Below are 14479 nucleotides of genomic sequence, written 5' to 3' on the forward strand. Positions count from 1 at the left end.
GTTGTCCAGGCTGGCTCAAGGACCCATGCAGCACCCTCTGGCGGCTACCCCAGATCCCAACAGGGCTCTGGAGACTCCATCTCCCATGATGCCTTGTGGGAGGTTCAGGCATCACCGCCGGCTAGTGAGCCTGCCACCAAGCATCCCGGGGGGAGGTATTGAGCTGCCCATGGATACTCCCCCGGGACATATGCAGCAGGGGTGACCTGGCCTGACACAGCTTAGTGGCATGTTTGCCTTTTTGATCAGAGTAAATGACAAAGTAATATCTGGTTTGGTTTGTTTGTCACATGATGATTTTCTTGTTGAAGACTAAGTGAAATCTTAGTTATGTTCTTGTAGGTAAGCTATTGAACTGAAAGAGTACTTTTCTTGCAATACTGTATTTTGCATATACATTAATATTGAACATAGACATGATTTCCCTGATCATTTAAAACATGGCAAAAATGCTGTAATCAGACCTTTGATAGCTCCAACAGTTTTTTTTTTTTGTTTTTTTTTTTAAAGTCAGAAAATGTAGAAGTAAATAAGCAATGAGAGGTACTTTACTGAAAACTCAGTTGTGCTTAGGTTACACTCTTTTAGGAAAATTCCTCTTTATTTTGCACCTGGTTGGATTTTTGCAGGATTCTCAATCTCTTGAATAATTTATGTAAGATATTAAAAATTAAGTGGGCTATATAGTGAGGTGAGGAGTTCCCCCATGGGTAGCAGAGCATTCAGTTGAAACATCGATTCATTCTCATTTTTCAAATCTAAACTTAAAACTTATTTGTTTAAGACTGCTTTTTCTCTTTGACTACAATTGCTCTGTCTGATTTTAAAGTTTGTATTTTTAGTTTTGTTTATGTGTGTTTTATGGATTGTTCTGTGTCTTTGAGTCTTTAGAAAGGTGCCTACAAATAAAATGTATTATTATTTTTGAAATCGGGATGTTAAGTTACTAAACTAGAGCCTTCAAATTGGTAAACATTTGAGTTAAATCTGTTGGCTAAATAGCTGTTCATATGGAAACATTGCCTCCTAGCAAGTACATAGTATTCTGTAGGTTAAGTACCAATAATTGTCCCCAGATAACTCTCTGTAACTATAGTTGTTTTAGAATGCATGTGTTTTTGGATAGTGGACTGGAAATAAATGGAAAAGCATCAAGCACACCAAGCATTGGATTAAGTTTTGAGAAGAAAAGAAGATTCTTGTATTGACTTTGAAATACACATTCTGCATTACAGAATCTAAATTTATTTGGGTTTTTAATTATAATTGCAGGTTTATATTCCCAGTTTTTAGCCATTGGTGCTTTTATAATTTTTTCAGTGTTAGCTTTCTGGTTGGATGAATAGTTTTTCTTCATATAATAATCAGGAAATCTCAAAATAGTTTTTCTTTATTTAGGTTTCAGAACACGCAACCTTAAGAAATGCTGAGTTTGATAGGTTTATATCTGCTAAAAAGCAAAAGTTGAAATGGAAGAAATGTTTAGACATTACACTCTTTTCTGATATGTATTTAGGGTGGTGTTATGTTGAACAGGTAAAGAGAAAAAAGTGAAATACTTGAGTGACCCAGTCCTGACAAAATTAATTTCAAAATGTCTATGAGAGTGTGAACCTAAATACTGTACTTCTGTATGGAGGAATGGTCAAACATAAATCTAGGTATTCTAGGTTTGGCAAGATATTGAAACACTAATACGTATCCAGATTCATACTCAACCTTTTATAATCTTGTTTTTGTGGTGGTCCCTCAACACTGCTGAAGCAAATTAGAGATGCTGTGTGTACAATATCAAGGATTAAAAGTATACAGTGGGTTGTGGTGTTATGGGTCCACAGCTCGTGGAGAAAAGGCCATTGATTTTAAATAAACATCGCACCCGAGGCGGCCGAGAGGCGTTGTTGTAGCGAGCAGCTGGGCAGTCGCCGATGTGGGCGTTTCTCACCGTGTGCACAGGTGAGGAACTGCCCACATTCGTGATTGCTCCCGTGGCTAATGCTGCAGCTGTGATGGCCCCTCACGTTTTTAAAAGAAGCGCAAGTCGGTTGGGGAGAAAGAGAGAGAATCGATTGGAGAGAAAGAAACGTTCGGGAAGAAAAAAAACGATCGGAGAGAAAAAGGAAAGGAAAGGAGAGGAAGCAGGTCGGTGAGAGGGAGAGAGCCGCGAAGAGCGAGCAGACGTGCGAGCGAATGAGCGCCGTGGACAGCTGCATGGAAGCTGGGTGTTAGGCCGACACCCACGTGTTTGTGTTGAAGTCGCTCCCGCTGAGCGAGCAGGTAGCGGGAGTGACCAAGGTGAAAGCGACGAGCCGCAGAAGGCCGCAGAAAGGCAGCGGAAGTCGGGAGGCTTGGAGTGGCAGTCCTTGGTGTGAGCGTCCTGGAGACCAAGGAGTCCAAGTCTCGAGGCTGGGATGAGAGCCAAACCGAAGCCAGGGATCGGGAGGTCTCCAGTCTTGCGTGTGTTTGAGGAGGGCAGCTGTAGAGAGCGTCTTGCCTGCTGCTTGGCCCATACGGGATAAGCAGGTGAGACGCTAACAGAAGAGCACCGGATTTGTTTGTTGTTTTAAAGACTGCTTCCAGGAGAAGATTTTAACCTTCGTTTTTAAAGGATTGTTGTGTTTCTATTTATTGGTTTTACCCCACGTTCGTTTTATGGATTATTTATTTAATGAATTTGAAGAACTGCACTATTTATGAACTTTGTTTTTGTTGACTGTTTTAAATAAAAGCACTTTTGCACTTTCTACCTTCCCCTTGCTCAGTAATTTGCCTCCATTGACTAGCTCACTCGGCAACATTATCGACGGTGTTGGGTTCATGTGCTTCCAACAGCAAAGGGAGTGTGGAGCCAGAACCCACATCGTCACATGGGTACAGAAAGTATTCAGACCCCCTTCAATTTTTCACTCTTTGTTATATTGCAACCATTTGTTAAAATCATTTTAAATTAATTTTTTTCCACATTAATGTACACACAGCACCCCATATTGACAGACAAAAAAAAGAATTTTTGAAATTGTTGCAGATTTATTAAAAAAGAAAAACTGAAATATCACATGGTCCTAAGTATTCAGACCCTTTGCTCAGTATTTAGTGCATGCACCCTTTTGAGCTAATACAGCCATGAGTCTTCTTGGGAAAGATGCAACAAGTTTTTCACACCTGGATTTGGGGATCCTCTGCCATTCCTCCTTGCAGATCCTCTCCAGTTCTGTCAGGTTGGATGGCAAATGTTGGTGGACAGCCATTTTTAGGTCTCTCCAGAGATGCTCAATTGGGTTTAAGTCAGGGCTCTGGCTGGGCCATTCAAGAACAGTCACAGAGTTGTTGTGAAACCACTCCTTCGTTATTTTAGCTGTGTGCTTAGGGTCATTGTCTTGTTGGAAGGTAAACCTTCGGCCCAGTCGGAGGTCCTTAGCACTCTGGAGAAGGTTTTTGTCCAGGATATCCCTGTACTTGGCCGCATTCATCTTTCCCTCGATTGCAACCAGTCGTCCTGTCCCTGCTGTTGGAAAACACCCCCACAGCATGATGCTGCCACCACCATGCTTTACTGTGGGGACTGTATTGGACAAGTGATGAGCAGTGCTTGGTTGTCTCCACACATACCGCTTAGAGGGAAAAAAAAAAATATATATATATATATACATATACAGGTACCGGTCATAAAATTGGAATATCATGACAAAGTTGATTTATTTCAGTAATTCCATTTAAAAAGTGAAACGTGTATATTAGATTCATTCATTACACACAGACTGATGTATTTCAAATGTTTATTTCTTTTAATTTTGATGATTATAACTGACAACTAATGAAAGTCCCAAATTCAGTATCTGAAAATTAGAATATCAATTAAGACCAATGCTAAAAAGGATTTTTAGAAATGTTGGCCAACTGAAAGGTATGAACATGAAAAGTATGAGCATGTACAGCACTCAATATTTAGTTGGGGCTCCTTTGGCCTGGATTACTGCAGCAATGTGGCGTGGCATGGAGTCAATCAGTCTGTGGCACTGCTCAGGTGTTATGAGAGCCAATGTTGCTCTGATAGTGGCCTTCAGCTCTTCTGAATTGTTGGGTCTGGTGTATTGCATCTTCCTCTTCACAATACCCCATAGATTTTCTATGGGGTTAAGGTCAGCGAGTTTGCTGGCCAATCAAGAACAGGGATACCATGGTCCTTAAACCAGGTACTGGTAGTTTTGGCACTTGTGCAGCTGCCAGGTCCTGTTGGAAAATGAAATCTGCATCTCCATAAAGTTCGTCAGCAGCAGGAAGCATGAAGTGCTCTAAAACTTCCTGTTAGACGGCTGCGTTGACCTTGGACCTCAGAAAACACAATGGACCAACACCAGCAGATGACATGGCACCCCAAACCATAACTGATTGTGGAAACTTTACACTGGACCTCAAGCAACGTGGATTCTGTGCCTCTCTTCCTCCAGACTCTGGGACCTTGATTTCTTAAGGAAATGCAAAATTTACTTTCATCAGAGAACATAACTTTGGACCACTCGGCAGCAGTTTTGTCTTTAGGCCAGGCGAGACGCTTCTGATGCTGTCTCTTGTTCAAGAGTGGCTTGACACAAGGAATGCGACAGCTGAAACCCATGTCATGCATACGTCTGTGCGTGGTGGTTCTTGAAGCACTGACTCCAGCTGCAGTCCACTCTTTGTGAAGTTTTGAATGGGTTTTGTTTCACAATCCTCTCCAGGGTGTGGTTATCCCTATTGCTTGTACACTTTTTTCTACCACATCTTGTCCTTCCGTTCGCCTCTCTATTAATGTGCTTGGACACACAGCTCTGTGAACAGCCAGCCTCTTTAGCAATGACCTTTTGTGTCTTGCCCTCCCTTTCCAAGGTGTCAATGGTCGTCTTTTGGACAACTGTCAAGTCAGCAGTCTTCTCCATTGATTGTGTAGCCTACAGAACTAGACTGAGAGACCATTTAAAGGCTTTTGCAGGTGTTTTGAGTTAATTAGCTGATTAGAGTGTGGCACCAGGTGTCTTCAATATTGAACCTTTTCACAATATTCTAATTTTCCGAGATACTGAATTTGGGACTTTAATGGTCAGTTATAATCATCAAGATTAAAAGAAATAAACATTTGAAATACATCAGTCTGTGTGTAATGAATGAATCTAATATACAAGTTTCACTTTTTGAATGGAATTACTGAAATAAATCAACTTTGTCACGATATTCTAATTTTATGACCGACACCTGTATACATAAATATACATACATATATAGTTTTACTGTCAAATAATGCAAAGAGTACGCGACATGTGTTTCACCCTAATTCTGGGCTCATCAGGCGTACACACTCGCTGCACCCCCTCTCGGGAATCAAACCTCGGACGTCAGCGGTAGAGGCAAAGCCTCTTGTGTTGCGCCACGGCGTGTGGTTCGTTTATTTGACAGTATGTAGATTGGGATATATATTATATTTATAATATATAAATACAGTGTTCTCCCTAGCATCTTTTAGCCGGGCGCTTCACATGACATTGTTCGATGACAGCCACAGATCTAATGATCTGCAGAGATGGCAAGGGACGAGCAGGCGGGTGGGCAAATGTTGCTAAAGCTAATAGCGGGGAAGAGGCAGAGCAGAGTTCACAAGCGAAGAGTATGGGGAGGTGGGGTTTCGAGAGCGGGCTGTACATGGTAATAGCAGCGGTGTGGCAGCTTAATAAAGTAGCAAGGAGTATGGAGAGGTGTGGAGAGTCTAATGAAACCAGCCTGTCAGATATCACATAAAAAAAGGTGTCAGGAAGTGATATGTCTGTTTTCAGTGTCAGCGCAGTCTGTATAGTGCGGCTGAGCGCACAGCAGCTCTCTTCTTGTACAGTACATAGCAAACCAATATTATTTATTTATTTATATAGGCGTATATAGGTTCCTGTTTAAAGTGACCCCATCTGCCGTTCTTATATTTGCTCATATCTGGACCTGCGTCCATATTGCAAAAAGTGTGCAGAAACCCTTGCAGCACACACTGTGTCCTGAGCAAAGGTTTTGTCACTGAATTGCTGAGGGTTTTGTACAGAAGCGTATTAGGGCCACAGTGAAGAAAAAAAACTATGTCGAGAATAAAGTTGAGATGTTGACTTTATTCTCGACATTTCCACTTTAATCTTGATGCTTATGACGAGAATAAAGTTGACATGTTGCTACATAACTTATGACGGGGTTTGAGAAAATCTAGTAAATTAAACATTCATTTTAAGATGGTTTAGTTTAGGATGTTCTACTTTAATGACAAACTATGAGAATAAAGTCAACATGTCGAATTTAATCTCGAGATAAACCGCTAGAATAAAGTAGAAATGTCGAGAATGCGTACCTGCGTAGTGCAAGTGTGAATTGAATATCCAACAGGCTCTCCCTTTCCCACTCAAAAGTCTTATTCATAGGTACTTTAAATTTTTTTCAAACGTTTTACCAACATGAGCAAAAGAAGTGTTCAGAAAACAACACTGCTCAGTTATTTCAGAAAAGAGACGTTGCAAACTAATTAAGGTGCAGCGTCAACATTCATTTTTTTCCTCAGAATTCTACACAACACCCCATAATGACAACGTGAAAAAAGTTTACTTGAGTTTTTTGTAAATTTATTAAAAATAAAAAAAACTGAGAAATCACATGTACATAAGTATTCACAGCCTTTGCTCAATACTTTCTCAATGCACCTTGGGCAGCAATTACAGCCTCAAGTTTTTTTGAATATGATCCACAAGCTTGGCACACCTATCCTTGTCCAGTTTCGCCCATTCCTCTTTGCAGCACCTCTCAAGCTCCATCAGGTTGGATGGGAAGCGTCGGTGTACAGCCATTTTAAGATCTCTCCAGAGATGTTCAATCGGATTCAAGTCTGGGCTCTGGCTGGGCCACTCAAGGAAGCCACTCCTTTGATATCTTGGCCGTGTGCTTAGGGTCGTTGTCCTGCTGAAAGATGAACCATCGCCCCAGTCTGAGGTCAAGAGCACTCTGGGACAGGTTTTCATCCAGGATGTCTCTGTACATTGCTGCAGTCATCTTTCCCTTTATCCTGACTAGTCTCCCAGTTCCTGGCGCTGAAAAACATCCCCACACCATGATACTGCCACCACCATGCTTCACTGTAGGGATGGTATTGGCCTGGTGATGAGCGGTGCCTGGTTTCCTCCAAATGCGATGCCTGGCATTCACACCAGAGAGTTCAATCTTTGTCTCATCCGACCAGAGAATTTTGTTTCTCATGGTCTGAGAGTCCTTCAGGTGCCTTTTGGCAAACTCCAGGTGGTCTGCCATGTGCCTTTTACTAAGGAGTGGCTTCTGTCTGGCCACTCTACCATACTGACCTGATTGGTGGATTGCTGCAGAGATGGTTGTCCTCCTGGAAGGTTCTCCTCTCTCCACAGAGGACCTCTGGAGCCCTGACAGAGTGACCATCAGGTTCTTGGTCACCTCCCTGACTAAGGCCCTTCTCCCCCGATCGCTCAGTTTAGATGGCCAGCCAGCTCTAGGAAGAGTCCTGGTGGTTTCAAATTTCTTCCACTTATGGATGATGGAGGCCACTGTGCTCATTGGGACCTTCAAAGCAGCAGAAATTTTTCTGTAACCTTCCCCAGATTTGTGCCTTTAGACAATCTTGTCTCAGAGGTCTACAGACAATTCCTTTGACTTCATGCTTGGTTTGTGCTCAGACATGAACTGTCAACTGTGGGACCTTATATAGACAGGTGTGTGCCTTTCCAAATCATGTCCAATCAACTGAATTTACCACAGATGGACTCCAATGAAGCTGCAGAAACCTCTCGAGGGTGATCAGGGGAAACGGGATGCACCTGAGCTCAATTTGGAGCTTCATGGCAAAGGCTGTGAATACTTAGCTACATATGCTTTCTCAGTTTTTTTATTTTTAATAAATATGCAAGAATCTCAAGTAAACTTTTTTCACGTTGTCATTATGGGGTGTTGTGTGTAGAATTCTGAGGAAAAAATTGAATTTAATCCATTTTGGACTAAGGCTGTAACATAAAATGTGGAAAAAGTGATGTGCTGTCAATACTTTCGGGATGCTCTGTATATTTGTTTTAAATTAATTAAAGAATGATGCCTTTGTGGGAGCTTTAAGATCCATGCATTGTTTGGCAAAAAATGAGTTGCCACATACAACGTTGTTTGAGAAGCTGTTGGAACACTGTAAAGAAATAGGTTGTTCCTTTTTACAACACCTCAATGCACATTACACCTCTGAAAGAATAATGCAAGAGCTGCTGGATGTCTTAGCATCAGAAATAAAATCTAACATACTGAAAAATATACACACAGAAAAGTTTTTCAGTATTCTGTGTGATGAAACCACAGATATCTCGGATGTAAAACATTAATTATTTACATTAAATATGTTTGCCAGGTCACTAAAGAGGTCAGAGTTAGTTTTGTATCAACCCGCAATATGATGGACAGCAAAGCGGAGACTATAACCAACACATTGAGTGAGACTATGGACACTCTAAGTTTGAAAACTGCTAATCTGATTGGACTAGGGTCAGATGGAATGGCTGTTATGTTTGGGAAACAGAAAGGTGTGGCAAAATTGCTTGGAGATAAAACATCTGGACTGTTGGTCAACTGCCACTGTGTAAAACCACCGATTGGCCCTTGCAAGTGCCCAAGCAGTAGCTGCTGTACCTTATTTAACAAAACTGAACATCTTAAGGCAGCTATTCTATTTCTTCTAATATTATTCAGTTAGGATGGCCGGTTTAACGGAAATTCAAAATATTCTGAATATTCCCCAGATTAACGTGAAAATGGCCAGTGACACTAGATGGCCTTCTGATGACTTTGCAGTACAGTCACTATGACAGTGTACGATGAGTGATCTCCTTGGAGGGCCCAGATCCTGGGGACTTTGATTATGGGAAAGCTTCAGACAACTAGGCCTTTAGGAGGAAAAGAGTAAATATTTAACTGAAGACACCTTCTGCATATGCAAGTTGGCTTTGAAGAATATTTTTTTATTTTTCTTCATTAGGCTTCCTATACTTTTTTCACTGTTTTCACTTTTCTTCCCGACAGCGACAATACTTGTGCCTCTTTGGTTTATGTCATAACAATTGTTACTTAAAATTTTTGTCAGGGTTGCAGGATCCTGAATTGGATACTTCTTAAATTTAATAAAAATATTCTGGCACAAGTGTCAAACCTTAAAAAAGGAAGTCATATTGAGCTTTGGAAAATAATTAATAATTCACTAATAAAAATAGTGTGCATTTAATTTTCCCCACCACCAAATAACTCCGCCTTCCACGGCCATCGAGCAGAAGTCTATTATAATATATGGACGAAAAAATAGGTTCCAGTTATCACCATTACACGTAGAATTTCGAAATGAAACCTGCTCAACTTTTGTAAGTAAGCTGTAAGGAATGAGCCTACCAAATTTCAGCCTTCTACCTACACGGGAAGTTGGAGAATTAGTGATGAGTGAGTGAGTCAGTGAGTAAGGTACTGTTAATAGGTTTACATCAAACTTAAAATCATATTTTTTCCATGCAGATGTGTGATAGTACTGTCTAGTCTAGTACTGTCTATATTTAGGTATGTTGTCCATTCATTTTGATGCTGGGACCATTTTTGATAATGTTAAAATTAGGATATGTGTTTCAGAAATGTTAAATTCCTTCAAAGGTAATACTACAGTTTTAAAATCCATATTAATCAAGTAATGCATCATCAGTTATGTCATTGGTTAATTTAGGGTTGCAACTAACAACTGTTTTGCTAATCGATTAGTCAATCTGTTTTTCAGTTAATTTGAAGTTTAAGAAAAATCCAGATATGTTAAAGTGCAAAGTTCATAACAATAGTAACTGTCTGCTCTACAGTTACATTTGTGAGACGTTTGTAAGTTTAAAGTTTACTAACTTTAAGGTTAAATGTAATGGAAAAAAGCTGAAACCATTGTTAAGCATCAACAAAAGTTGTCTCTGGTGTATTATCTAATTTTATCCCTTAGACAGAATCAAAGATTGTACAATGAGCCAACTATCCCATATTTCAAGCCTTGTTCTTTTTAAATATAACGTCAGTTGCTATCATCAAAACATGTTTTCACGTTACTTGATTAGTGATTGTACACTGTCAAAGAGACATTAAGGGTGTTTCTGTGTTATCCCCAAATGTGATGTGTGTTCTTTTCAGATGTTCCCATTTCAGCGTTGTGCTACTGCATGGAGAGGGCCCCTTTTTTTTTTTTTTTTTTTTTTTTTTTTTACAGATCTTGCAAAAGTTAGTCTTACCAGATGGAAAGATGAAATCACTTCACACTTATAACTTCTTTGGTCTTTGACCCTCTACTGTGTTAACATCCATTATCTCAAAAAAGTACTTTAGGTCAGTATAGTGATGTACACAATACGTAGCAGGGCAGCTAATTGATAACAAAATTTCTTGGCAACTGTCTTCATCAATTTTTATTATCAATGATATTGATTAGTTGCTGGAGCTCTAAACTGTTTTCAGTGGAAAATGTTTTTCTTTTCAAATGTATTTTTTCACGTACAGAAGATGATATTGGTCGATAATGACAGAAAGACAATGCCAGTAGCTCTTGGATTAAAGGGTTTGAATTTATTTTGACTCAATCCATGAAAAAAATTAGGTATTTTTTTATCACATTTTAAATATTGCAAACTAACAGATTTACTTCATTTGTTTCAAGTGTTGAGTATTGCAACGATTTATTTTACTGCTGCTCTTATCATTTGATTTGTTTCATTGGCTTCCAGTTAGATGTACTGCCTATTTTAAAAGTATTTTTTGATATAGAAATACCTCCTTATCTTTCTAAACTTAAAACCTGTATTGCAGTCTCAAGATGCAGTTTGTTTTAAATTCCCACAAACATTGTAAAAGCAGATCAAACACTTTTAATGAGTATTAATATTTTTCTTCTATGTCCTCTTTTAATCCTAATATTTCACTTAACACTAAGGGCCAGAGAGATACTCTAAAAAGAAAATCAGCTTTTTGTTTTGCAAGAATTAAAAGGCAAACATTTTTCTTCTTTGGGATACTTATTCCAGTGATTCAGGAGAGAAATTTTGGACAAATCAACTAGTACAGAAGGTAGAGTATTTAGACTTTGGGCTTGTGGTCTCTGGAATGAGATTCTTGCAAATGCTAGAGTAGCACTGTCAGCCTAAACATTTAAACCAAAGCTTAAGGCTCATTATTTTAGTGTAACATGCATTTTTGAATCTACAGGTGATTACTTTTTAGTAATTGTCCAATCCTGATTAACACAAGATTTAGCATTACTGCAGTTTCTATGCATCATGACTAGAAATTTTAGTGAATAACTTAGTTTAGACCAAATTTTTAAAGTTGTTGAAGCGTGTTGTTAATGTACTGTGTCTATTTTTAAGGCATATGCTTTTTTTGTATACATGTAGACAAAGAGTTCACAATGTTGTGATTTACTGCCTTCAGTACTATACTTATAAATATGTACAGTGTATTTATAAATGCACACATTTTTCAGATTCTTCTGTAATAAGTTGTCTTTGTCAAATTCACTGTATTTTTTTGTGTTTATAAATGCTGTTTTGATTATTGTTGAATGAAAATATGTATATGGTGTTTATCTCTTCAGGACCATAGATTTGTGAATCTGCATAAGAACATTTTGTTACTGTTTCTTGACAATACACCTGCTTATCTGAAGGGTTATTTACTGGGTTTTATGGACTAATTGTGTGTGTTTTATTGTATATCAAAGCCTTGAGAGTTGCAAGTTCCCTTTTTTCCTTATGTCCAGTTGGCACATTTTTTTTTCCAGGGACTGTAAAACATATATTTTAACTAATAAAGTTTGATCTTCCTCAATGAATAGTTGATGGAAATGGCTATGTAATTATAGGTAGTTTGCTGAGAAGTCTCTGATATGTTGGCACTAATAGTTTGGGATGCAGTAAGTAATGACATATTAATAATAAATACATGAAGTTGGCTTTTATTAACATTTTATACAAATATCCCACTTCATGTCACTGTTTTCTGTATATAGAGACGTGTGAGAAGTCTAGAACAAGTTTTTTATGGGGATTTATTACACGCTGGTATAGGTTATAATGATCTGTTTATCTTTTGTTTACAGGCTTGGAAAACAACCAACACTGATGTAGGCGTGTTGCTGAGGAGCCCCAGACTTGACTACCTCAAGTTCAGTTTTATTTGTTACATCATCCCCCAGGTTTCACCAGCTCAACGACATCCCTTGGAAAGTTTCTGCTGAAAAGAATTGAGCATCTAATTTAATTGGAGCAGCTAGCACTGAATTTGAAACACATTTGCTAAGTCAACAATCTGCAAATTATTCTTTCTGAATGGGTCAGAGGAGGAGTTTTTCTTCACGAACCGAGAAAGAGCAAGGGAAAAAGGAAACGTTTAAGTTTTTGCTTTGTTTTAACCAACATTACCTAGTGATTTAACGCATTGCTGCTTTTTCCTCCTCCTTTCACCCCTTCCCCACCCCATCTTCTTTTTTCAATTTTGCCATAATTCATTGGTGCCTGCAAGTCCATATTTTGTACTGTCTCTGTTTTAGGCACTAATTAAGTGGGCTTCATGGGATGCAGACATGTCCGACCCTAATGAGCTCCGGCCAGTAAATACCGAGTACGCTGTTTCTCTTTTAGAACAGCTAAAATTTTTTTACGAACAAAAATTACTAACAGACGTTGTATTAATTGTGGAAGGCACTGAATTTCCTTGTCATAAAATGGTTCTGGCAACATGCAGTTCATACTTCAGGTAGGTCTTTTTTTTTTTCTTCATTAATTTTTTTTTATATGTGTATTTCAGGTAACCTGGAATCCTCCGTTCTTTCACAGTTTTAAAGGGACAGCATTTTGGGTGTTGGATTTAGGGGAAGAGTCATCTGTCATGCCACTTTTGTAATCCAGTGTTAGGACAGTGAGCAACTGGGGCCTATCCTAACAACACTGTATATAAAGCAGAATGTAAATTCAAAATTTCTTTTTAGACTACTTTAAAATAATGTGAATTAATTAAATTTGCTTTTAATTTAACATAACCTTTACATGGTGTGCATATTTTGTTTATTACTTTTTGTAACATTAGATCAGGGGTCTCCGGAGTCTATCTTGGGGGGCTTTAGAATTTGAAGGTTTTTGTTCAAACAGATTTTATTAATGACTAGCAAAATACCCGCGCTTTGCAGCGGAGAAGTAGTGTGTTAAAGAAGTTATGAAAAAGAAAAGGAAACATTTTAAAAATAACGTAACATGATTGTCAATGTAATTATTTTGTCATTGTTATGAGTGTTGCTGTGACATATAATTTTATATATATATATATATATATATATATATATATATATATATATATATATATATATATATATATATACATATATACATACATACATATCACACTATATAGCAAAATCCCCGTGCCTCACAGCGACGAAGTGCTGCTTTTAAATTTTTATTAAGAAGAAAAGAAAACCTTTTTAAACTGAGGGAAAATATACCAATAACTATCTGTTAAGGATCTCTTTGTATACCACGTTGTCAGTTGAGCACTCCAGTTGTAATATGACGAAGCTGTGCGAGCTTACTCTTGAGAATGCAACGTATAGTTGTCCAGGAGAAAAGCAATCCTGCCTCAAATCAATGGCAACCTTTTGTAGGGTCTGTCCCTGAGACTTAGTAATTGTCATCGCGAAGCAGAGCCTTACTGGAAATTGGAGGCATTTGAATTGAAATGGGAGATCAGAGGGTATAACGGTGATGCGAGGAATACATTCAGAGTGTGGCGCTCTGCTGTTTTTTTGTGAAGTTGCCTTTACACAGCTTCTCCGCTGTTTTATAAATGAACGCCATATAAGGCCATCCTTTCTCCTTGCTTCGCGGTTCTGTACTGTTTTTATTGTTCGTTTATTACGATTGTTATAGTTATTGTGTAACTATTTGAAACTTACTTTACTGTTCAGGTACCTATTTCCTTTATTTAATCCGCTGCCTCTCCGCTATTTTTTGTTCGTTTATTACAATTCTAGATATTTATTGATTCCCTTCTTTAGCTGACTGCCTGCTCATGTAAGACGCTCCGCTGTTTTTTTGTGAAGCAGCCTTTACACAGCTTCTCCGCTGTTTTATAAATGAACGACATATAAGGCCATCCTTTTTCCTTGCTTCGCCAGGGAAGCTGCCTATTTATTTAATCCACGGGTTCTCCGCTGTTTTATTGTTCGTTTATTACGATTGTTATAGTTCTTTTTATATAGCACGTTGTCAGTTCAGCACTCCAGTTGTAATATGACGAAGCTGTGCGAGCTTACTCTTGAGAATGCAACGTATAGTTGTCCAGGAGAAAAGCAATCCTGCCTCAAATCAATGGCAACCTTTTGTAGGGTCTGTCCCTGAGACTTATTACTTGTCATCACGAAGCA

General features: G+C 38.6%; 1 protein-coding gene across 3 annotated transcripts in view; it reads left to right on the plus strand.

The window, feature by feature from the left end:
- Window positions 1–14479, plus strand: part of kbtbd2 (kelch repeat and BTB (POZ) domain containing 2) — a 43901-nt gene that overhangs the window by 8581 nt on the left and 20841 nt on the right. For all 3 annotated transcript variants that reach the window (XM_039753164.1, XM_039753165.1, XM_039753166.1), the window contains exon 2: window positions 12161–12816. In XM_039753164.1, coding sequence (XP_039609098.1) covers window positions 12644–12816 — 173 coding nt within the window. In that variant the 5' untranslated portion in view covers window positions 12161–12643. The remainder of the gene's footprint in view (window positions 1–12160; window positions 12817–14479) is intronic.

Source organism: Polypterus senegalus, chromosome 5, assembly GCF_016835505.1.
Source record: "Polypterus senegalus isolate Bchr_013 chromosome 5, ASM1683550v1, whole genome shotgun sequence".
Lineage (NCBI taxonomy): Eukaryota > Metazoa > Chordata > Cladistia > Polypteriformes > Polypteridae > Polypterus > Polypterus senegalus.